The sequence below is a fragment of the Garra rufa genome, chromosome 9, assembly GCF_049309525.1.
Source record: "Garra rufa chromosome 9, GarRuf1.0, whole genome shotgun sequence".
Lineage (NCBI taxonomy): Eukaryota > Metazoa > Chordata > Actinopteri > Cypriniformes > Cyprinidae > Garra > Garra rufa.
Window position 1 is genome coordinate 9,074,636 of NC_133369.1, and position 26,496 is coordinate 9,101,131.

Consider the following 26,496-nt stretch of genomic DNA (forward strand, 5'->3'; position numbering starts at 1 on the left):
TTTATAAGTTATAAAGAAAGAATTGCTAGATATAAAGTCAGAATTGCAGGATATAAGCTCAGAATTGCGAGAGATAAACTCAAAATTGCGAGAAAAAAAGTAAAAATTGCGGGATATAAACTCAGAATTGCGAGAGATAAACTCACAATAGCGAGAAATAAATTGACAATTACTAGATACAAACTCAGAATTGCGAGAGAAAAACTCAGAATTGCGAGAGGTAAACTCAGAACTGCTAGATATAAAGTCAGAACTGCAAAAAATAAACTTAGAATTGCAAAAAATAAACTCACAATTGTGGGATATAGATTCACAATTGCGAAATATAAACTTGACTCAACTTTTTTCTCGCAATTGTGACTGTATTTTGCAATTGTAGTTTTTGCAATTTTGCAGTTGTAATTTTGACTTTTTTCTCAGAATTGTGAGATATAAACTTGCAATTGTGGGTTATGAAGTCCAGTTCTGAGGAGAAAAAAAGACTAATATGTTCACAGAATTATGGGTTTATATCACAATTCTGACTTCATTTCTCAGAATTGCAAGTTTATATCTCGCAATTATGATTTTATAACTCGCAATTGCCAGTTTATATCTCATAATTCTGAGAAAAAGTCAGAATTGTGAGATAAGTTGCTAAAATGGTAAAATTGAAATGTTTTTATTCAGTAGTGGAAACAGGCCTCCATACAAGTCCCACCCCTGAAAGTTCGAGGCCATTGAAAAAGTACTACTTCATGAGCAGGGACTTTCTCAGTGGCAAATTTCTACCCAGATCCTGGTTCCTGCGGTGGAAACAAACCGAGTACCGCCCCAAGGTCCCTAGTTCCTGGGTAAAGTTCCTGCGGCGGAAATGGTTCTTTAGTTGAATCTAATCTGTGAGATTATTCAAAGGCGTTCCAGTAAATGAAAATAATGATTAAAAGGGACATTACAAATCAGAGTATTTAAAAGGGTAATTGTTGTATATTTTGATATGCAAAACAGCATAAAATTGGATTAATCATATTAATGGTGTTACTAATGATGAAATTAACGCAAATATAAAATCCCTGATTAATGCTACTTAATAATTTTCCAGTTAATGTTACACAACATTAATATGTAATGATGCAAACATCATATTGTGTTTATAAAAAAAACCAAACTATGTTAGAATATAACCTGTAAAAATCGATATTAGCGTCATTCAACCCTGAACCTTTCATATCGATGACTAAAAAACAACTTCTGAAAGGTCGCGATTATCATTAGGGTTTTCGGCTGAGATAATAACTAGAATAAATCTTGAATAGCATACATGTTTAGCTTCTTAGTACAAAAGTATCAAGGCTAGAGGCTTATATATCAGTGAAAGTGACTGTGTAAGTGCGCTATCGAGTAAAATCGTCCAGAAAGGTGCACAGTGAGGTGTGGAGTGGTCAAGAAAGCTTGTTACTCCTGATGAAGGTGAGCACCACCGGAGGACGAAGTGCTTTGGCGAGGCATTCGCGATAAACCGGCGCTAAAGATACCGATGATGCCCAGGTTGAGCAGGACACCCAGTGCGAGAACCCCCATGGTGGCCAAAAATGATGGTACAACAGAGTGCGATGTCAGCCAATCTTTGCGAGATGTCATGTCTGTCAACACTGCCTCCATCTGGAAATGGGTGCCCACCACCGCACATATGTGAAAGAGCTGGTGACTGTGACCTTGGAGCAGAGAGAGTGGAAAAAGTGGGCAAAAGATTCGTGATGCGAAGCTCTGTAAGCACTGAGAACTAAACAAAGATGATTGTAAAATCGACAAAAGGAGGTACCGATGTAGTCGAAGCGCCCAGGAGCCAGTCTCTCGGGGAGGTGAGATGCAAAGAGGAAGCATGTGAGCAACGCAAAGAGCAGATGGTACGAGTGGCTGGCCAGAGCTTCGCTGGGACTACAGCTCCCCCAACAGCATGACAGCAGCTACACATGAGGAGAGAGAAAGAGAGCATTCATATCTGCAGTGTACACAATGTGCATAAACAGAGTGGAGTGTGAATGTACAGTACTTACGCGGTAGAACAGTGGGAAGCTATCAAAGAGGAAGGGGACAATAAATGCGGCCGTTCGGAGGACTTTACTTTTTTGTGGAAACTGCAACTCTACGAACCTGGTACAAAAAACAGAGGGAAATGCACCCTCATTTAAAATGTATTTGTTATAGATACGCTTTGTAGTTATATGTATAAATGAAAATAAATATTTTAAATATGTAATAAAAATCATATAATATAATAACTAAAATATTATTTATAGACATGTTCAAATAATATCTTTCCTGTACTGCAAACTTGCTTAACACATTTAAAATCTATATTATATAATTTACTTTTTTTTAGCACCATTTTTTCAGTTTATTGGCTGATATTGGATATTTAATTGTTTTTTTGGCTATTTTCAGAGTTGGATAACTAGTGCAATCATCTGAAAATACACTACCAGTCAAATGTTTAATAGATTATTAGTGTTTATACAATTTACTATAGACAATATGTTTACAGTATATTTAATAGAATAGAATAGAATAAATTAATAGAATAGAATAATAAATAATAAAAAATAATAATATTTATAGATATGCTTAAAATGTAAACTTGCAAAACACATTTAAAATCTATTTACTATAGATAATATGTTTATATATTTAAAAATATATATTTTTTATTTATTATAATATAATATAATATTAGTGAAATCATTAAATTATATTTACCCCATAATAGTTTTTAAGAATGTTATATTTTAAATTAATAAATAAATGTATATTATATAAATCAATAATTATATTATATTAAAAGTCATATAATAGAAATATTAATGCATTTTAAAACAATAATAATGTTATTGTGACCGATAGCCAGGGTGTTTTTTTATGTGGTGTCTAGGGAATTGTTTAGAATAGAATAGAATAGAATAGAATAGAATAGAATAGAATAGAATAGAGAACCAGTGAATTACCCCAAAATAATATTTTCAATAAAACAAATGATTATATTAATGCATATTATATAACTTATTATATTATATTAAAACTAATATAAAATAATAATATAACAGAAATATTAAACAATTATATTTACAACATTTTTATATTATATTATAATATAATATAATATAATATAATATAATATAATATAATATAATATAATATAATATAATATATAGTGAATCGATGATTTATATTTACCCAATTATATATATATATATTTTATTTTATAATAAAATTATATTTTAAATGAATAAATGATTATATAAATGTGTAATATATAAATAAATAATTATTTTATATTAAAACTCATTTAAAACATCAATATAATAGAGACATTAAACATCATATTTACAACATTTTGTGAATAAAAACTATTTAATGAAGAAAATGTGGTGCTTGGCTATGTAAAAGTTTCCACCACAATGTTATGGTATTGTGGGCGGTTGTTAGGGTGTTTTTATGTGGTGGCTAGGTTATTGTTGGTGGTTGCTAGGTGGTTACTTAATGGTGCAAGTCAAAAGAGCCCAACCCCACATCTCAAAATTAATATCAATAAATATAACATCATTGACATTCTGCCTTTAGATATTGAACAAAATATAAAAGAAAATTGTCATGTGTGATCAAGTGATGCCTGAGAATTTTTGCAATGACATTGAACCAGCTGTTTTATTGGATTTATGGACATATTTATTTTACCATACATGAACATATGTTACAGAAGACAAGAAAATGCATGAATGCTATAAAAAAATTAAAAACTAATTTAATAAAAACTAAATTGCTATTAAAAACTAAATATTTTAAATACATACACATTCTAAAACGAAATAAGACTATGATTGTAATATTTGTATAAAATATTTAAATACAAAAAAAATTAAATAATATTTACACAGTTGTTTACTTTAAAAAAATGTGGATGGTGCTTGATCATAGAAAAAGAAACATTTTAAATAAATATAAATAAATTACTTTATTAAATGATTATTTATATAAAGTATTTAAATAGTAGATATATTAAATACTAATATTAACACTTTTTTACTTTAAGATGAAAATGTGAGTGGTGCTTGATCATGCAAAAACAAACATTTTAAATTAATATAAATATCATATATTACATTAATATTAATATACAATATTTAAATAATAGAAATTTTAAATAATAATATTTATACTATTATTTTAAGAAGATGATGTGAGGGGTGCTTGATAATACAAAAAATATTTACACACATATATATGTATGTATGTATGCATGTATATGTATATAGATCTATATATACATATATATATATTATATTACTATACATATAAAATGTGATAAAAATATTAAATAATAATATTTACACTTATTTTTTTTACTTTAAGAAGAAAATGTGTGGTGCTTGATCATGCAAAAACCAACATTTAAAAAAATATAAATATAATTATTATGTTTAATGAATATACATACAATTTAAATAATATATTTAAATAATAGAAATGTTAAATACTATTTAGAATTTTTTTTTATTTTAAGAAGAAAATGTGAGTGGTGCTTAATCATGCAAAAACATTTAAATGAATTTATTATTTATTTATATATATTATTTCTATTCAGAAAAAATATTTTAATAATAAAATATGAAAACAATATTTGCACTTTTTCTTTTTTTACTTCAAGAAGAAAATGTGTGCTTCTTGATCATGCAAAATAAACATTTAAAATAAATATAAATATGATTATATATATATATATATATATATATATATATATATATATATATATATATATATATATATATATACTAAAATATATACACTTCTTTTTAACACTTCATCAACAACATGTGAGTGATGCTTGATCATACAAGTTTCCACCACAAATGCTAGTGTATTGTGAGCTGCTAATGTTTTTAATGTAGTTGCTAGGTTATTGTAGATGGCTGCTAGTTGGTTAAATAATGATCCAAGTCCAAGAACCCCAATCCCACATCTCTATGATATTCCGAGTATGTCCATGTGATATTGTTTTGCTCATTTCTCATCCTCCACACATAATTGTTCACTGATTGTTAAGAGTAAGTAAATCGCACACCTCTCCTAAACAACCTTCATCAGAGCGAGACAAATGATGTGCCAAAGCTTTTTAATATTTTACAGAAGCAAGCTAATTAATTCAATGAATTCAAAAAACAGTTAAGTACTTTTGTAAATAATTTATTTATTCAAATGACTGAAACCTTTTGTGCAACCAGGAATAAGGTCAGAGCAAACAAAGCTCTGTGTGTGAGAAGGACTTAAGTTATATAATCAACTCCCTATTATTGTGAGTCGGGCTTTGAAATGGCATCTGCATTAGCTCCTGTAATCACACACTTAGTAAATGAGTCTTAATTACCTTCTGAAACCTCTCACCTGGAGTAGCAGGACATGCTGGTGCAAAAGAGAGAGTTGCAGACAGCAATGGTCACAAAATGCTGATGAAGCCAACTGTTTACCCAGCAGTCGGGCATCACGTATGAGCCGTATGTGATGGCACAGCCTAGAAAAGAGTGCAGCATTTTTAAAACATTGAAGATTAATGCATGATTTCATTAGGGTATACAGTACTGTATGTCACAAAAGTGAGTACACACCTCACATTTCAGCAACTATTTTACTAGTATATCTTCTCAAGGGACAATACTACAGAAATGAAACTTGGATATATTTTAGTGTAGTCAATGTGCAGCTTATATAGCTGAAAATTACTCAACATACAGCCTCTATTGTCAAAATAGCTGGCAACAAAAGTAAGTACACCCTAAGTGAACTTGTCCAAAGTTTCAATATATTATGTTAGCACCATTGTTATCTGGCACTGCCTTAATCATCCATAGCATTAAATTGACCAGAACTCCACAGGTTGTTGCTGGGATCCTCTTCCACTCCTCAGAGCCGCATACTTGGCCACGCCATCACCTTCACCTTCACCTTCAGCTTCCTCGGCATGGCAGTTGTCATCTTGGTGATGTGTATGGGATCGTCATCATGTTAGAAAACTGCGGTTCGGCCTAGTTTCTGGGGGGAAGGCATCATGTTCTGCTTCAGAATCAGTGTTGCTTTTGACAACCATCTTAGATTTAGTCTTAGTCTTTTGGACTAAAATGCTTATTAGTTTTAGTCACTTCTAAATGTGATAGTTTTAGTCCAATTTTAGTCGACAAAAAGTCAAAAAGGTTTCAGTCTAGTTTTAGTCAAAAAAAGAGGAAAAAGTAGTCTTTTAACAAATTATTGTAGGTCAGTTAGTATTTTGCTGTTGGGTAGTGTCACTTATAAGTTGTGAAAATAGCAATATAACTAGCAATAACTATAGTTCAACACAATGTGAGCTTCCGGATCGACTATCTTCACCAATAATTACAATAATGAAGGAATGGTTTTAGACATAAAAGACATATTTGAAATACACCCATTGGTCCTCTCGCCGTTTGCGACCACCCATCATGGTTAACCGTCTGTCTGTCTGAGTGCCAACAATGTGACGTGTTGAGCACGTTGTGCGCTGCACACCAGGTGGTGGGCGTAACCAAACATGGATAGAATGCAAAAACGGCTTGCCATACTAGTATGGCAAAGAGTATTTAATGCTAAAACAGCTTGCCATAGCGGCAGATACTTTTTAGGTTGTAACTGGCATGCACAATAAGCTGAAATGTCATGCATTTTAAACGCCTGACGGACCACCCACTAACATTTTCGTCTATTCTCGTCTCGTCAACGAAAACTCACACGTCTCGTCATGTTTTAGTCATCAACGAGCCATTTTTACCTCGTCATCGTCTCATTATCGTCATGAAAAAAAGTGGCGTCAACGAAATGAATTCGTCATCGTCATCGTTGACGAAAACAACACTGTTCAGAATGTACAGTACATAATAAAATCCATGTTTCCCTCAATGAACTACAGCTCCCCAGAACTAGCAGCACTCATGCAGCCCCCAGCATGCTTGACTGTAGGCAAGACACAATTTTCTTGGTACTCTTCACCAGGGCATCGGCAATCATGTTGGACACCATCTGAGCCAAACAAGTCTATCTCAATAGTCTCATCAGACCACAGGACATGGTTCCAGTAATTCATGCTCTTGGACAGGTTGTCTTCAGCAAACTGTTTGCCGACTTTCTTGTGAGCCAGCTTCAGATGAGGCTTCCTTCTAGGATGACGCCTATGCAAACCGACTTGTTGCAGTGTGTGGCATATGGTCATGGTCTGAGCACTGACAAGCTGACCTTCTACTTCTGCAACTTTTGCTAGCAGCATCTGTTTGCGTCTGTTTTTTGAAGCCAGATTCTGCACCTGACGCACAGAACGAGTGCTCAAACTTTGTTGACTGACCTTTGCGAGGCCTGTTCCGAATGGAAACCATCTTGGAAAACCTTTGTGTGACCCTGACCACTGCAGTGTAACTTGGTTTCAGGGTGTTACTGAACCTCTAATAGTCTTGGTCATCTTTGTAGTGAGCAACCATTTTAATTCTCAAATCCTCAGAGAGTTCTTTGCCATGAGATGCCATGTTGAACATCCAGTGGTCAGTATGAGAGAATTGTACTTAAAGTACCTTATTTGAACTGCTCTAATACAAGATGTATGACTTTGTATGGTCCTGTCAAGCAGGCAAAAACATAAACATGATGAATAGGACATGTGGCTTTGCTGATGATGGTTAAACAACATACTGCTGTTACTCACTTTTGTTGCCAACTGTTTTGACAATAATGGCTTTATGTTGAGTTATTTTCAGAGGAAAGTAAATCTATACTGCTATAAAAGCTGCATACAGACTACTCTAAAATATGTCTCAGTTACATTTCCATAGTATTGTCCCTTGAGAAGATATACTAAAATGGTTGCTGAAACGTGAGGGGTGTACTCACATTTTATATGTTTCATATATTAAGAACTGATAGTGGCAAGAGGTTTGTTTCAGGGTGAAATCAGGTAAAACAGACCACTTTTTATTCAATCTTCTAGAGCAGCACTAAAATGTCAGTGCACATTTTACTCTTTGTGAGTTAAATCAGGTCTCTTTTATTCAACAAAAACACTGAAGATTAATGCATGCTTTCATTTGGATATAAGTTTTGTTTTTTAGAAACGGCATTGAGCACATTCCTGGTTCACTAACTATAAATCTTGTATAAATAAAAAAAAGATTGTTAACAGATTGAGATATAAACAAAGAAACTAAATATAAATTTTTCAAATTCCAATGGTCCTAAAAAATTTTTAGAGAAAGTGTCTAAATGTCATTGTGTTATTTAATAAAATATCAAATAAAAGTGGCATGATGCCTGCACATTTGTCCAACTGATTGTATTTAAATAACATGTACCTAAAATACTTGAATTATTTCTGCAGTATGTAGTATGCATACTGTGCATAGCATGCGATTTCCCCCCCAGAAATAACTGAATTGCAATCTTAAAAATACACTATATTTAGATGCAAATGGACCATTATTTCCAAGAAAATACTGTGCAACTGTAATACTCAAACTAAAATGAAAACAAAAACTGAAAATATAAAAATAAAAGCCAATTCAAGATTATTATTAAACACTATAATATATAATATTGGTATTTATTTAAGGAGAATTTACATTAATAAATAAAATGGTTATTACTGCAGCATTAAGTAGAATAGTATTAATACTGCATAAGATTTTATTTTTATATTTTAAATGTGCTTTTGTCATTTCTTATAGTTATCTGGGTTTTTTCTTCAATAATTTTCTTCTATGAAAACTGAAAATATAAAAATAAAAGCCAATTCAAGATATTAATAAATACTATAATAGTATATAAAATATTGATTTTTTTACTAAATAAACCTTAATAAATAAATGTTCATTATTTTCTATATATTATTATAGAATTTATTAATCTTGATTTAGCTTTTATTTTTATATTTGCACTTTAATTTAATTAATTTAAATGTTCAATGTGTAATTATTAGCAGTTTTTTTCTTCAATAATTTTCTTCTATGAAAACTGAAAATGTAAAAATAAAAGCCAATTCAAAATAATAATAAATGCTAAAATAATATATACAATTATTGGTATTTATTTTAAAGAGACAAACTTTAATAAATAAATGAGTCATTCCTGCAGTGTTAATTATTATTTATATAGTATTATAGTATTATTAATATTAAATTATCTTTTAGTTTTGTATTTACACTTTTCATTTTAATTTTCAATGCGCTTTTGTCATTTCTATTAGTTTTCACGTTTTTCTTCAATAATTTCCAGAATCTTTTTAATTTCCTGAAAAAATGAAAACTGTAAATATAAAAGTAAAAGCCAATTCAAGACAATGATAAATACTATACTAATATGTAAACAATGCTGACATATTTAAAAGGGACAATAAACCTTAATTAATAAAATAGTCTAACCATTATTTATATAGTATTCCAGCATTTATTAATCCTGAATTTACTTTTTCACTTTAATTTTAAATGTGATTTTGTCAGTTTCAGTTTTTCTGTTATTGTTTCTGTTATTTAGGATTAATTTATTTTTCAGTTTGAATAATTTTAGTGCTTCAGCTCAAACATATTTCAGTTATTTGCCAGGCGTCTTTCTTTTTAAATTTTTGTTTTCCATCTAATATGCATTTTATTTTCTCATTAATTTGGTAAAACCAAATTTTACTTCCAAGATAAATCTGTGATGAGGTCATGTGCAATATGTAATATTTTATGTATATACAGTTTTAAGAAAAATAGTAGGTAGTATATGACATATACTGCACAAAAAAAAAAAAAAAAGTTTTTGTGGGGTTACTGTATGAGTTATATTGAATTGCTTCTTTTGTAATGCTTGGCTATTGTACCCTATCCACACATTCACTGCTGCTGGACATACACAGCTTTTCTGCTTCTCTCAAAGCCACTAAAAGAGGCCTTTCTTCGCCACAACTGGAAAACATGACCAGAGATGGATTCCACATATGAAAGAATAATATTTTTATAAGACTACAGGAGCTTACAACAAAAACTCACTGCTCTACACGCAGGATATTGAACAGATGACCGTACCATCATCCAGCACAGAAGCTGTCCAAAGCCAAATGAATGGAAATACTGCAGAAATAGGATTACTTTTCAAATAAATACATTTAAATCGATTTCCACTTGAAAGAACAATCATTCCTTTATCAAGAAAATGAGTTGTTAATGTTTGAAAGGTGCATTGAATCCCTCACTCAATGTAAGGTAAAGTGCTCATATTTAAATTACGCTTATATTTCACACTAGCTCGAACTATAAGTGGCTCGAACAATACCAGTAGTTCTTCAGCCTTCACTCTTTATCAATGCAGACTTTAAAGGTTTTCTCTGGAGCCAGAGCATTTGCTTTCTTTCCTTTGAAGTTATACAATAAAATGGCAGCCGCAGTGCGTTAGACGGCTCATTTCCTCCAAAGCTCAGGCTTTCCGTAACCTCACATCAACCCGTCCGAGACGCATTCATTTCTACCGCCGGCCATCGTGAAATTCTCCGACATGTCATCAGATTTACATCAGAATTGTGTTCAGGGTTTTTCAATATTCTGTCAAGGACAGCGGATGAGAAGCAGCCGCTCGGGCACATTTATCTCACAATGTCATGTTCATTTTACATTTATGCATTTGCATTTCGTGCTGTACTTGGAGTGCAATCAGGACATTCTTTATCAGTTCATGCATTCTCTGGAAATCAAACCCATGATCTTGGTGTTGCTTGCACTAAGCTGTATTGTTTGAGGTACAGGAATGCAGTGTTATTGTTATCTAAAAGTATTAAACGTCATTTTTGGTAACTGAAATAAAGCTGAAATGAAATTAAATAAATATTGCATGAAAAACCTGCATGAAGATACCAATAAAAGGCAATTGAAGACAATTATAAACACTATAATAATTTGTAAAAATACTGGTATTTATTTAAAAGGGACAAACCTTAATAAATAAAATGGTCATTCATGCAGCGTTAAGAATTATTTATATAGTATTATTTATTATTTAAATGTGCTTTTGTCATTTCTATTAGTTTTTGTTTTTTTCTTTAATAATTTTCTTCTAAAATTCTAGAAAGCTAGATAATAAATACTATAATAATATATAAAAAAGGGGGGACAATAAACCTTAAATAATGTTTATATAGGATTATAGCATTTATTAATCTTTAATTAGCTTTTATTTTTATATTTACACTTTTCATTTTCATTTTAAATGTGCTTTTGTCATTTCTATTAGTTTTTTTTCTTTAATAATTTTCTTCTATGAAAACTGAAAATATAAAAATACAAGCCAATTCAAGATATTAATACTATAATCGTATTTAAAAATATAGGCATTGCAAAATTTGTAAAACTTAACCTTAAAATGAAAACTAAAAATAATTATATATTTATTATTAATATATTAATAAATATATTTATTTATTAATATATTAATAATATATTGTTCATTTTAGGTTTTGAAATGTGTTCTTTATGTATTTATTTTTTCTATTTAGCTTTCACTTTTTTTATTTTGGTTTGCAGCATTTCTAATTTTCTAATTTTTTTTTTTTCAGTTTTTGTGTTAAAAAACACAATAAAAATTATTATTATTTTTTAAATATTTCTATTTAGCTTTCACTTATTTTTATTTCAGTTCCAGGGCAACATTTCTAATTTTCTTTTTTACATTTTTTTCAGTTTTTTTTTTTTTTAATATTTCTGTTTAGCTTTCACTTATTTTTATTTCAGTTTAAGTGCAACATTTCTAATGTTCTTTCTTTCTTGTTTTTCAGTTTAGGTTTTTTCAGTTTATGTATTTTTTATTCTTTTTAGTTTTTTTTAAATATTTCTATGTAGCTTTCACTTATTTGTATTTCAGTTTCAGTGCAACATTTTTAATGGTCTTTCTTTCATTTATGCCATTTAGGTTTTGTATTTAATATTTATTTGAAATGACATGTGTTTTGAATGAAGAACAGGAATTAAAATTGGTCACTTTTTCATAAAATCATCTGAGCAGCATTAAATTTCTATGCACGTTTTATACAATGATTACATCAGGTCTCTTTTATCATTTATGTTGTAAATGTTCTACAGTAGGAGTACAAACTACAGTGGGAGGCTTTACATATGCTGTTCACTTTTACTGTCTATCTACAGTTAGTAGGCTATTCATGACTAAAATAATCTGTAGCATGACCATAGGTGAGGTTTTTAGTCAAAACTCTGGCTATGCATGACTAAATCCCCCTTATCTGCACGCACTGATGTTTAAATAGGAAATATTTGGTATGAATGGCCACTGTGTCAGTGTAATGATGAGAATGTGCGTATCTACCAACCAATAGAGTTTACAGTTAAATGCAACTCCAAACAAACAGGCCAGAATCACCCGTGAGAACCGCAGCGTACCAAGACTGTAGAGGCTGAGCGCGCCGTAGTCGAAGAAGTAGCAGATGTGACGAGCCTCGGCCGACATTGTGCTGAAGGTGTGAGCGCAGCTGGAGGTGAAGGGGTACAGGCAGATCATAAGCATGTAGACGAGCAGTGGCCAGGTGTAGCTCTCCGTCAGGAAGTCCAGAGAGGAGCACAGAACACTGAACCGCCACAGGAAGTACCTAGAAGAGCACAGCTCAGGTCACACATGGGCATTTATGTCTTGTGTGAGAAAAGTAGAGCTTGACACTTAATATTCCACATCCAATTAAGAGTCTAAACTGTAAATCTTTCTATATAGACACACACACTACCAGTCAAGATTTGTATTGTTTTTTTAAAGAAGTCTCTTCTGCTCACCAAGCCTGCATTTATCTGATCCAAAGTACAGCAAAAACAGTACAATTCTGAAATATTTGTACTATTTGACATAACTGCTTACTATCTGTATATGTTTTAAAATGATTTTTTTTTTAATGTGATTTCAAAGCTGATTTTTTAGCATCAGAAATCATTCTAATATTCTGATTTGCTGCTCAAAAACATTTATTATGTTAAAATGACTTTAGGTTTCCTACCAAATTTTAAAAAAACTCCTTCATCTCTTATCAAGATTCTGTTAAGGAGGCAAAATCCAAATATTTTTCCAACTTGATTGCAAAAAATGCCAATAGAAAACCATAAATTCTGTCCTTAATCCTGCTATTTGTTCAGTTCCTGATGTCAATACTGAGACTTGTAAACAATTTTCAGATTTTTTTTGTTCAGAAAATGCAGGACATTAGATCACAGTTCTTTTCTGACTTAGATCTTAGAGTACGCTGGCCTTCCTCAATCTACACTCTCTCGGTTACAGATGATCAGTTACTATTATCCGTCCCCCGTTCACGCTGTAAAACAAAGGGTGATCGGGCTTTTTCAGTAGTTGCCCCAAAACTCTGAAACAGTTTACCATTGCACATCAGAGCTTCTACATCATTGGATGTTTTTAAATCAAGCTTAAAGACATACTTTCACTCATTAGCATTTGGGTGATGTTGTGCATGTACTTTGAATAGTTAATTTGTGTTAAATTGTTGTGTTATGAATTTAGATTTTAATTGTTCTTATATTTGTTTTATCTTTTGCTGTTTTTTTATTTTTATTGTAAAGCACTTTGGATCAACTACGGTTGTGTTAAGCTTGTGCTCTATAAATAAAATTTGACTTGACTTAAAAACAGCTGAGTAAATTTTTTTCAGGTTTCTTTGATGAATAGAAAGTTCATAAAAACAGTATTTATCTGAAACAGAAATCTTTAGTAATATTATAAATGTCTTTATCATCACTTTAGATTAATTTAAAACATTAAAAAAAATGTATAGTTCAGCAAGGATGCATTAAATTGATCAAAAGTGTCAATAAAACATTTATAATGTTACACAAGACTTTTATTTCAAATAAATGCTGTGTTTTTGAATGAATCATATAAACCTGGAAAAAAATGTTTTACGCTTTTTACAAAAATATTAAAAAGCAGCTGAACTGTTTTGAACATTGACACAAATATTTTAAATAGAAATATTTCTTAAGCAGCAAATCAGCATATTAGCATGATTACTGAAGGATCATGTGACACTGAAAACTGGAATTAAAATTTAGCTTTGCATCACAGGAATAAATTACATTTTAAAATAATAAAATATAAAACATTTGACAGTATTACTGTTTTTACTGTATTTTGGTGAACATGAGAAATTGCTTTTAAAAATATAAAAATTTTTTATATATATATATATATATATATATATATATATATATATATATGTAAAAAAAATCTTACCAACTCCCTATTTAATTAATAGTTTGTTTACTTATTAAAAATAAATATTATTAAATAAATAATATAAATAAATATTTAGTAAATAAACATAACGTTAGCTATTATATAATATATTCTACATATTCATATAAAGTTTAGGGATGTAACAATATCAAAATCTCATGATACGATAAAATCACGGTAAGATATTTATTGCAATATTTAAAAAAGGAGAAGAAGAATTGGAAAAAATTGCCAATTTGAAAAGTTAAAGGTGATAAGAAAATAATCACAGCAGTACCATTACCAAATAATAAAGCACCTTTAATTTGTACTTCAAATATAACAATAATTACTTTTCAAGTAATTTAGTGTGTGTGTAAAATCGGATATTGTATAAAAGTGTGCGCTCCTAAGCTAGATCCAAATTGCATAATGAAGCAGCTCAACCAAAAGCTTCAAAGCTGACAAACCACTACTTCTGGCACTAAAAAGGAATCACGTTTAACTGGGCGCTTTACCAGGTCGGCAGGAAGTGGGTCCAAATATTGACCGTCTCATTGGTCATTTGAAAACTGCTGAGAACGCAGTCCAGCGCTGAGCTCTTAGGATGACGGTACCCGGACATGATGCCGTCCTCTCGAAACACCTGCAAATATGCACACAGACAGATCCAAATATGTTAACCAATTTGAACATCATTCTTTGAGAATAGAGATAGTTCTCCCAAAAATGAAATTCTGTCATTAATTACTGACCCCCATGTCGTTCCAAACCTGTAAGACCTGTGCATCTTTGGAACACAAATTAAGATATTTTTGATGAAATCCAAGCGCTTTCTTACCCTGCATAGACCGCAATGCAACTGACACATTTAAGGCCCAGAAAGGTAGTAAGGACATTGTTAAAATAGTCCATGTGGTATCATGTGGCTCATATCAGTTATGAAGCTACGGGAATACTTTATGCACAAAAAAAAGTCTTTGATGCACGTTTACTATATTACTATTTTATCATTTTATGTCCTTACTACCTTTCTGGGCCTTGAATGTGGTAGTTGCGTTGTTGTCTATGCAAGGTTAAAAAGCTCTTGGATTTAATCAAAAATACCTTAATTTGTGTTCCGAAGATGAACTTTCTTACATGACATGAGGATGAACTTTCCTTTTTATTTTTTGGGTGTTCTATCCTTTTAAAGGAGAAGTTCACTTCCAGAACAAAAATGTACAGATAATATACTCACCCGCTTGTCATCCAAGAATTTCATGTCTTTCTTACTTCAGAAATTTTGTTTTTTGAGGAAAACATTTCAGAAGTTTTCTCCATATAGTGGACTTCTATGGTGCCAAAATACAGTTCAGTGCAGCTTCAGAAGGGCTCTAAACGATCCTGATCTGTTAACAATGTGTTATTTTATTTTTTTAATTACAGTTCATATACTTATTAACCTCAAATGTTGTTTTTCTGGTTCAAGACAGTTAGGGCGTGTCGAAAAACTCACATCTAATTTTCTTCCTCAACTTCAAAATCTCTGCTATGATGTAGCATGATTTTAAAATGATTTTTGAAGTTGAGGGAGAAAATAAGATGTTTTTCGACATACAAAGTCAAAATTAAGTGTGTTGTGAATTTGACTCATTTGTTGTTGTGTTTTTTTTCTTATTTTTCCCTTACTTTTATTTGTACTACATTACCCACAATTCCTAGTAAACTACGATTAGGGTGAACCCATATCTGGTGCACTACATTACCCATAATCCCCCTGGTTGAGGTCTATAAATAGACCTCACTTCCTTCCTTTGTCCCTTTTCTGCCTTGGTGAGGTGTGGGTGTTTGAATGGGCACCCAACCATGTCCTTTGAGTCCTTTCCTTAGGATGTGTTAAGTAAGTTTGTTTGCTCATTGTATAGTTTGAATTTGTTTATTTGAATTGTTTGGATATTCAATCCTTGTTTGAATTGAGTACAATATTGATGTTTATTGATGAGTTGTTTGTATGAGTTTGATTCTCTTTTTATATTGTTTGTAGTGACTTAAAATCATCCTGTTGTGTATCCTGTGCATCCTGTCATCATGTCCATCATGGTAGTCCTGCTCCATGTGAACTACGTGTCATGTTAATTGTTAAAGATTTATGATTCTTCACTTCAGTGGAATAAAAGAGAGCAAAGGACTGGTATCTTTCAGTGTTTTAATCAGACACACCACCAAGTTTCTACAGTTTTAAAGAACTTTGGATATTATAACACCACATATTCAACATATGGTCCTTCGAGCCGGAGGTAGAAATTTGGTGGGATGAATTATACAAGACCTGCAGCCCGGCGTAGTGTAAGAATGAGAAGACCTCCTGCCCGTTTTCCAGACTGTATGGTACGAGAACATGCTTATCCTCCACCTCCTTCCTCACCAACATTAGTTGTAGGTGACAGTCAACAAACAGACAATGAAAATTCATGTTCTTTGGGACCTGCCACTTGCTCATCTGCTCAAGATGAACAGTATCAGCCTGACTTGCTCGATATGGATGTTAAACAAGAAATACTTGGACTTAAGAGTATGCTTGGAGAGATTATGTCTAGAATGTCACGGTTAGTAGTTTCTTCCAAACATTCTGATTTATCTGAGTCGTTTGATGATGATGACAATGCTTCTGATGATGATAATGCTGTTGATAAACCACCTATTGTTCAAGAATTGTGTGCATGTATTAAGAAAGCTGAACAGAAATCTACATGTAAGCAAGGTAATTCATCGGCTGCTCCATCACCACTTCCATTGTGTAGGCCTAGTTCTCTGCCCCTTCCACCTTCTTCATTGTTACGTAGTCCACCTCAACATATACATACATCTGACACATTACAACTACAAGCAGGTATTATGACCCAATCTCCTGTAGTTCCAGTAGTTGCTGACCCTGTTAATTCCCCTCAAATCCAAGCACCGCAAGTGTTTGTACAACCAGCTGGTTTAACACAGGCAGGCGGTTATTTACCAAGTAATTCCTTCTCCTCTTTGGTTAATACTCAGTTGCCTTCACAGATCAGACCAGAACAGTTACCCTCTCAGCCTCAACCGACTCCTCATGTATCCTCAGCTAATGTAGGTTACTATACGCAGCCACATTCTGTAGGTTACTCAGGGAATCTTGTTGTACAACAACATCCTCCATTTGTCCAACCGATTGTTTCCACTACCCAGGCATCTGGAATTCCATATTTTCATTCTCATCCATACTCCCAGCCATATGCTTCACAACAAGCCATTTCCTATCCTATTTCTCGTGTGCAGGGACCTTCCTTTCCTTTTCTGGTGAATGATGATCCTCAAGAATTTGCAATGTTGCAGTTAGCTCTGACAAACCTGTTGTCACCTTATGAGTCAGAACATTACAAATACCATATCTTGTTGGATCATTTAAAATTTCCTCTTGCTCGCAATTTAGCTCTAGCTTATGCTAATGATCCTAGACCATACAGTATGGCTCTTTTTGCACTTCAACAGAAATATGGGCAACCCCATCAGCTAGTTTTGAGAGAAATCAAAGCCATTCTAGCTCTTCCTAAGGTGAGACCAGGTGACAGCAGAGCGTTTAGTAGTTTCGCACTGAAGGTTCGAGCTTTGGTTGGCATGCTCCAATCTTTGGGCCAAGATCAAGCTAAATCGGAACTAACCTGTGCCTCTCATGTACAACAACTGCTTAGTAAATTGCCTACAGAATATGTGACCAACTTTGCCCGTTATGCTCGTGCTAGCGTAAATGGTCAAAATTACAACTTGGTTAACTTTTCTGTCTGGCTCCAAGAAGAAGCTGAATGTCAAGCAATGGCTGATCAAGTTAGTGACTTCCCAAAACCATTCCTAAATAAACCTCAAGCAAAGACTCACTCGAACACTCGGACAGTCTTGTATGGAGCTAATGGTAATTATGTTGCATCAAGATCCAGTAATAAGCAACCCCAGAACCCGAGAAATCCAGAGCAGTGTTCCAAGTATTCATGTGCATATTGTTCCAGTAGACAGCATTTCATTGGCCTGTGTCCTTCCTTTAGATCTCTAGAAGACAACAAAAAGGGTGATTGGATTAGAGAAAACAAAAAATGTTGGAGATGTGGGCTCAACCATCTAGCTGTTGACTGTGACTTGAAAAAACCCTGTCCAGAGTGCAATGGCCGACATCTTGGTATCCTTCATGGAGTTAATAGTCGTGATCAGGATAATGGTACGTTCTATCTTAGTCGACTTGGAGGTTCCGGAAAGGTGCTCCTGAAAGTTGTTGAAGTACTTCTCCATCATGAAGGTCGATTCCTCCAAACGTATGCCATCCTTGATGATGGATCAGAACGTACCATGTTGCTATCTCAAGCGTCTGATTATTTAGGCCTCAAGGGGAAAGCAGAGTCCCTAATTGTTAGGACTGTACGCCAAGATACTATTGCACTTGAAGGCTCCTCTGTAACCTTTGAAATATCCTCAATTGCCAAACCAGAAAGGAAGTATACCATTTCCAATGCCTTTTCTGCTGCCAGATTGGGATTGGCAGAACAGACATATCCTGTTGAGACTTTAAAGAGACGTTTCAGACATCTTCAAGATTTACCACTTCCAGAATTCTCTAAAGTTCAACCACTTATCCTTATTGGGGCAGACTATCCACACCTGATAAATCCAATTGACCAGGTGTATTTCGGACCTCCTAAATCTCCAGCTGCAATCCAGACCCAGTTGGGTTGGGTACTGCAAGGCCCAACTCCAATTCCCAACACTAATGAGATGCAATGTCTTTTCACCAGCCTCAATCCACTTGAGGATCTTCGTCATGATGTAGAGAAACTATGGCAACTGGATATCCTTCCGTTCAGGAATGAAAAGGTCATTACTAGATCCAAGCAGGACCAAGAAGCTTTGGATTTGTTAGCCTCTAAGACCAAAAGAGTGGACATTGATGGTGTGCAAAGATATGCCACTCCTTTGTTGCATGCTGCTTCTGCTGTTCAGTTACGAGCCTCACCAAATTCAGTTATGTCCTCCCTCAGAAGTATTGAGCGCCGCCTACAAAGAAATCCTGAATCTGCTGCTGTCTATGATCAAGAAATTGCCAAGTTGGAGAAGTCTGGTTATATTTCCAAGGTAGAACTTCCTCATGACTCATCGAAAGAATCATGGTATATCCCTCATCATCTTGTAGAGCATAATGGGAAACCACGAATAGTTTTCAATTGTTCCTATCAATGTAAAGGTACGTCACTGAACAACCAACTTCTGCCTGGTCCACAATTAGGCCCCTCCTTGCTTGGTGTATTACTTCGATTCTGCCAGTATCCCGTAGCCATTAGTGGAGACATAAAATCTATGTTTCACCAAATTAGGCTACTACCAGAAGATCGTCCCCTCTTACGTTTCTTGTGGCGCAACATGCAGAGATCAAACTCACCTGATATCTACGAATGGCAAGTTTTGCCATTCGGCACAGTATGTAGTCCATGTTGCGCAACCTATGCCTTACAGAGGCATGTATGTGACCACCAAGAAGGATATGAAGATGTAGTGAATTCTGTACTTCAATCGTTCTATGTAGATAACTGTTTGGAGAGTTTCCCACATGCACAAGTCGCAAAGAAGCACCTTGACCGCACACGTTCCTTACTGATGAGTGGGGGATTTGAAATTAGACAGTGGGCAAGTAACCAGCCTGATGTTGTGAGACATCTTCCTCCTGAAGCCAGGTCTGAGAGTGCTGAACTTTGGATCAGTCAAGATCATTTGGATCCAAAGGAAGGAGCTTTGGGTCTGAGTTGGCACTGTCCCTCCGATTCATTGGGGTATCGATCTCGAACTGTGGAGTACAATGTAACAACAATGCGCAATATCTATAAAGTTCTCGCTAGTCAATATGACCCCTTGGGTTATATTACCCCCTTTACAACGCGAGCTAAGGTCATTGTACAGCAATGCTGGATGAAGTCACGGGGTTGGGACGACCCCCTTGTGCCAAGTCCTATCCAACAGGCCTGGAAGGCTTGGGAAACTGAGCTACCTGACTTGCCATTGATGCAGCTTCCCCGCTGTTACTTAAATTTACCTCCCGAGCAAATTCTGTCTAGAGAGTTGCATATTTTTTGCGACGCTTCGGAGAACGCATATGGGTCAGTAGCCTATCTGCGTATGGAAACTGACAAGGGCATGGTACATACTTCCTTCATCATGGCAAGATCTCGAGTTGCCCCAAAAAGGCAAATTTCCATCCCTCGCCTCGAACTTTGCGCTGCTTTAACAGGTGCACAGCTTTCAAAACTTTTGCAAAAGGAACTGACTCTTTCCTTGACAAATACAGTCTTATGGTCAGATTCAACAACTGTTTTGTCTTGGCTGCATTCCTCTTCCTGCCGTTACAAAGTTTTCGTAGCCAATCGAGTTACCGAAATCTTGGAACTCACTGATCTCTCTTTTTGGAGATATATTCCTTCTGCACAGAATCCAGCAGATGACATCACTAGAGGCAAAACGCTTGTTGAGCTGGCCAAACCTGATCATAGATGGCGACAAGGTCCATCATTTTTAAAATTTCCTTCACATCAGTGGCCTCAAAATCTAGTGTCCCGATCTGCTAATCCTGACCCTGAGCTCCGAAAACCACTTTTTTGTGGATTAACACTATTAGATGATTTTGTACTTCCAGACCCTTCCTGTTTCCAGTCATGGTCAGAGTTAAAGTCTGCCACAACTGAGTTAATGCGACAACATAGTCCTGATTCTTGTGAACCCTCAGTTGTTCAAACCCTTCTTTTAAGACAAGCCCAGCAACAAAGTTTCCCTTCTGAGTACCAGTCTCTAAAGAGAGGAAAGTCCATTGAATCTCAAAGTCGTCTCCTTACACTTTCCCCTGAATTCAGAGAAGAAACGGGACTTATTGTAGTGGGTGGCAGGCTCAGACAAGTAGAGGATATGGAACCTGGAATGGTTCATCCAGTCATTCTTGACTCTAAACATCCACTATCTAGTTTAATCATCAAAGACTGTGACGAGAAACTTTTCCATCCTGGTCCAGAGAGAGTTTTCTCAGAACTTCGACGTAATTATTGGATAATTAGAGGAAGACAAGCGATAAAAAAACATCAGTTGGCTTGCTTGGAATGTAGAAAGTGGAAAGCTAAGCCATCAATCCCTAAAATGTCAGATCTTCCACTCTCTAAGCTCCGGTTGTTCAAACCTCCTTTTTGGTCAACCGGGATGGACTGTTTTGGCCCTTTCCATGTCAAGACTGGTCGTAGAACAGAAAAGAGATGGGGCATTCTGTTTAAGTGCCAGACTACTCGATGTCTGCATCTCGATTTGTTAACCAGTTTAGACGTGGACAGCTTTCTAATGGCCCTGCGCCGTTTTATATCCAGGAGAGGTCAGCCATATGAGATTCTTTGTGACCAAGGAAGTAATTTCCGTGGAGCTGCGAGAGAATTGAAAGAAGCTTTCCAGAACCTTACCACTGAGTTACAAGTTAAATTGGAAAATCAGCAGATCAAATTCAAATTTAATCCACCCCAAGCACCTCATTTCGGAGGCTCATGGGAACGAGAGGTTCGTTCCGTTAAAACGGCTCTACGTGTGGTACTTGGCAGCCAAAGAGTATCAGAAGAAATCCTACGGACAGTTCTGACAGAAGTTGAAGGAGTGTTAAATTCGAAGCCACTTGGTTACGCCTCCTCCAATATTGCAGATCTTGATCCCATCACCCCAAATCTCCTCCTAATGGGGCGGCGGGATTCTTCTCTACCCCAGGTTATTTATGCCAACACTGAGCTCCTTGGCCGCAGATCTTGGCGCCATAGCCAGGTCCTTGTTGACCAGTTTTGGACGGCCTTTATTCGTCATTATTTACCAGATCAGCAGCTCCGTCAAAAATGGAATAGAGAAAATCCTAATCTAAATGATTCTGCTGTTGTGTTAGTTATTGATTCCCAGCTTCCAAGAGCATCATGGCCCATTGGTAGGGTAGTGCGTCTTTTACCTAGTCAGGATAGACGGGTCAGAGTAGCCGAGATTTCTATTAATGGGAAAACTTACGTACGTCCGGTTGCTAAATTGATTCTGTTACCTCAAATTGATGAATAGCAAATACATGACTGTATTTGGGGGCGGCTGTTGTGAATTTGACTCATTTGTTGTTGTGTTTTTTTTCTTATTTTTCCCTTACTTTTATTTGTACTACATTACCCACAATTCCTAGTAAACTACGATTAGGGTGAACCCATATCTGGTGCACTACATTACCCATAATCCCCCTGGTTGAGGTCTATAAATAGACCTCACTTCCTTCCTTTGTCCCTTTTCTGCCTTGGTGAGGTGTGGGTGTTTGAATGGGCACCCAACCATGTCCTTTGAGTCCTTTCCTTAGGATGTGTTAAGTAAGTTTGTTTGCTCATTGTATAGTTTGAATTTGTTTATTTGAATTGTTTGGATATTCAATCCTTGTTTGAATTGAGTACAATATTGATGTTTATTGATGAGTTGTTTGTATGAGTTTGATTCTCTTTTTATATTGTTTGTAGTGACTTAAAATCATCCTGTTGTGTATCCTGTGCATCCTGTCATCATGTCCATCATGGTAGTCCTGCTCCATGTGAACTACGTGTCATGTTAATTGTTAAAGATTTATGATTCTTCACTTCAGTGGAATAAAAGAGAGCAAAGGACTGGTATCTTTCAGTGTTTTAATCAGACACACCACCAAGTTTCTACAGTTTTAAAGAACTTTGGATATTATAACACCACATATTCAACAAAGTGAGTTTTTGCCTAAAACAAGCTAAATAATCTTCCAGTGGGGTAAGCAAAATAATCTTATTTCAAGCTGAAAATTTGTTTATTTTGCTTACCCCTTTGGCAGAAAATCCTTATTGATTTAAGAATTTTTAGATATTTTGGCTGGAAACAAGAAAAAAAAAAAAAACAAGTAAGAAAAGTATTTTTTACAGTGAGGTAAATTGTATTTTTTTTTTATAAAAAAAACAAAATAATCGATCGTTTCGCTAGATAAGAATTATCTTCTTTCTCGGCTGGAATCGTTTACAACCACATTTGGGATCATTTGAAGCCGCATTTAGGCTGCATTTGGAAGTTCAAACTCGGGGCACCATAGAAGTCCACTATATGGAGAAAAATCCTGAAATAGTTTCCTCAAAAAACTATTTCTTTACGACTGAAGAAAGAAAGACATGACCATCTTGGATCCCAAGGGAGTGAGTACATTATCTGTACATTTTTGTTCTGGAAGTGAACTTCTCCTTTAAGGTAAGAACACACACTTTTAGGTGAGCTATTGCTTTTAAAGGATTAGTTCACTTCCAGAATAAAAACTTCCTGATAATTTACTCCAAGATGTTTATGTGTTTCTTTCTTCAGTCGAAAAAAAATAAGGTTTTTAAGGAAAACGTTCCAGGATTTTTCTCTATATAGTGGACTTCAATGGGAGCCAGTGGGTTGATGGTCCAAATTGCAGTTTCAATGCAGCTTTAAAGGTCCCATATTGTACACATTTCTGGAGGTTTATTTTAGTTGTTGATGTCCTTAAGAATATATATTTGCGGTATAAGTGCCAAAATCCATCTCAATATATTTTTACAGCTCCTTTTTTAGGAGCTCTGTCAAAAACAGGTCGATTTTGGCTCATCTAATTAATATTCATGAGCATCTCTTCTGATTGGCCTGTTGTTTTCTGAGTGACGCACAGCCAGGCCAACCACAGGTAACTACGTCATGTATGCTGTAAGCGAGCTCAGAGCAATAGAGAGAGCCTAGCCTGCTGATACTCAACAAGACATTTCAGAATGATCATTAATGTTTTTTCTTTTTCAAACACCGAATGCAGTAAGCTACATAACTGTTGCTTCAGTAAAGCCACTTTCAGAATGCGCGCTGATTCTGGAAAATTACGGGAATGAGCGCTGTGTGAACAAAAGCCAGAAACATAAAGGCAGTGTTGTAGTGATGATGCACGTTAAACTGCGACTCTTCACGACAAAAAAATACGTGCAAAGTGGAATGAAGCAGCGATCAGGCAGAGCCAGCTCCGCACTAGTCTCGCGTAGCCAGACCTTCAGACTGAAGGCTGAAGGTCTGGAATTCATGGCAGCTTTAACAAAAATATATATATAGTTTTTAACCACAAATGCTCGTCTTGCACTAGCTCAACCTCATGCATGACTTAATCATGTTGGAAAGGTTACGCGTGACGCAGGCTAAAGCACCGACCCAGTCTTTACAAAGGGAACGTGCAAAGAAAGTCAAAATCCTTTTACAAAAAAAGGTAAATCAACAATGTCAGACAATTTTGAAGTTGGACGAGAATCTGAGGTACATAGATGAAAAACTAACCGTGCGTGACTTTTCCAACATGATTACGTAATGTCGATGAAGTCGCGCATTGCAGAGCTAGTGCAAGATGAGCATTTGTGGTTAAAAAGTATATACTTTTTTTTCAGAAAATGGTCAATTGTTTCACTAGATAAGACCTTTATTCCTTGCCTGGGATCGTGTAAAGCTCTTTGAAGCTGCATTGAAACTGCGATTTGGACCTTTAACCCATTGATACCCATTGAAGTCCACCATACGGAGAAACAACCCTGGAATGTTTTCCTCAAAAACCTTCATTTCTGTTGGACTGAAGAAAGAAAGACATGAAGATCTTGGATGGCATAGGGGTGAATAAAATGTCAGGAAATTTTTATTCTGAAAGTGAAAGAATCCTTTAATATTCTGAATGCAAGATGTAATCTTACTGAAACTGTGCTGGAATTAAATTTAAGCAGAACTCGGTGGCTTGCACCATTTGGTCCTGCTCAACTTTTAAGTACATGCATGCAGGATTTCCCAGGGATTTCCCTTAAAGGGGAACTGCAATAATAAACACTTTCAAACGCTCTTTCTGCACGTCAAACAGATACTCCCTTCCTCACCTTTGGCACCTGGTGGATGTCAAAGAGCTGCGGAAGTCTGAGGCTCAGCATGTCTGCAGGCAGGCACAGCACTCCCCTCCCTCTCTGGCAAGCCTGCTTGAGTCTCTCCTTGCCTCCTCGACAAAGGACGCACCACAGCGGACACTCCAGACCCCGGGACGGGCCCCCTTCCCCGGCCTCCCACCTCACGCACTGAGCCCAGCCCCAACCATGACCCTCTCCAGCCCCCCGCCACGCAGGAAACACTGCAGAGAGACACAGACAGACAGACACAATGAGTATTTGACCCATATGCAGTGAAAAGAAAGCAGGATTACTGCAGAAAACCAACTAAGCTTTGAATAAGTGGTTTTGCTTCAAGGCCCAGATTTTACATTGGAAACTTGTAACATTGTACCAAAAATGTCTTAAAATGTACACTAGCAGTCTCTTCTGCTCACCAAGCATGCATTTATTTGAACAGTAAATTTTGAAATATTTGTACCATTTAAAATAACTGCTTTCTATTTGAATATAATTTAAAATGTAATTTATTCCTGTGATCAAACCATCATTACTCCAATCTCCAGTGTAACATGATCCTTCAGAAATCATTCTAATATGCTGATTTGCTTCTCAAGAAACATTATTATTATTAATATTTGAAACAGTTGAGTACATTTTTTTCAGGATTCTTTGATGAATAGAGATATCCAAAGATCAACATTTATCTGAAATAAAAAGCTTTTGTAAGATTATATACTATATTTAAAAGCTTGGATTCAGTATAATTTTTTAAAACATTTTTAGGGAACGAAATGATAGAAATTAATACATTTAGCAAGGATGCTTTAAATTGATCAAAATTAATGATAAAGACATTTATAATGTTACAAAAGATTTCTATTTCAGATAAATGCTGTTCTTCTAATTATATTCAGCTGTTTTCAACATAATAATAAATGCTTTTTGAGCAGCAAATCAGAATATTAGAATGATTTCTGAAGGATCATGTGACTGAAGTAATATCGCTAAAAAATCAGCTTTGAAATCACAGGAATAAATTACAAAGCAGTTATTTTAAATAGTAAAAATATTTCACAATTTTACTGTTTTTGCTGTACTTTGGATCAAATAAATGCAGGCTTTTCTTAAAAAAAAAACATAAAAAATCTTACTGTTCAAAAACTTTTGACTGGTAGTAGTGTAATTAATATTATATTAACTACAAAACCTCAACAATATGGAAAACATAACACAGGAAGAATATAGTTAAATAGAATTAAATCATTCATTA

General features: G+C 34.7%; 1 protein-coding gene across 1 annotated transcript; it reads right to left on the reverse strand.

Annotated features, from left to right (window-relative positions):
* Positions 1-773: 773 nt before the first annotated feature.
* paqr6 (progestin and adipoQ receptor family member VI) lies at positions 774-25,411 on the reverse strand. The gene is made up of 7 exons (XM_073846541.1): positions 25,221-25,411; positions 14,790-14,917; positions 12,444-12,649; positions 5,416-5,542; positions 2,037-2,133; positions 1,802-1,946; positions 774-1,694 (listed from the first exon to the last, which is right to left on the reverse strand). Exons 1-7 carry the CDS (start codon positions 25,269-25,271, stop codon positions 1,435-1,437), a joined length of 1,014 nt encoding a protein of 337 aa, XP_073702642.1. The 5' UTR covers positions 25,272-25,411; the 3' UTR covers positions 774-1,434.
* Between the last annotated feature and the right edge of the window lie 1,085 nt (positions 25,412-26,496).

What these genes read in the sequence shown, in the direction of transcription:
- paqr6 (XM_073846541.1), bottom strand. Translation starts at nt 25,271, where the DNA reads ATGCTGAGCCTCAGACTTCCGCAGCTCTTTGACATCCACCAGGTGCCA. An exon ending in ACATCCACCAGGTGCCAAAG is followed by an intron (nt 14,918 to 25,220) that starts GTGAGGAAGGGA and finishes GCATATTTGCAG; the next exon opens with GTGTTTCGAGAGGACGGCAT. An exon ending in AGCATGTCCTGCTACTCCAG is followed by an intron (nt 2,134 to 5,415) that starts GTGAGAGGTTTC and finishes TTTTTGTACCAG; the next exon opens with GTTCGTAGAGTTGCAGTTTC.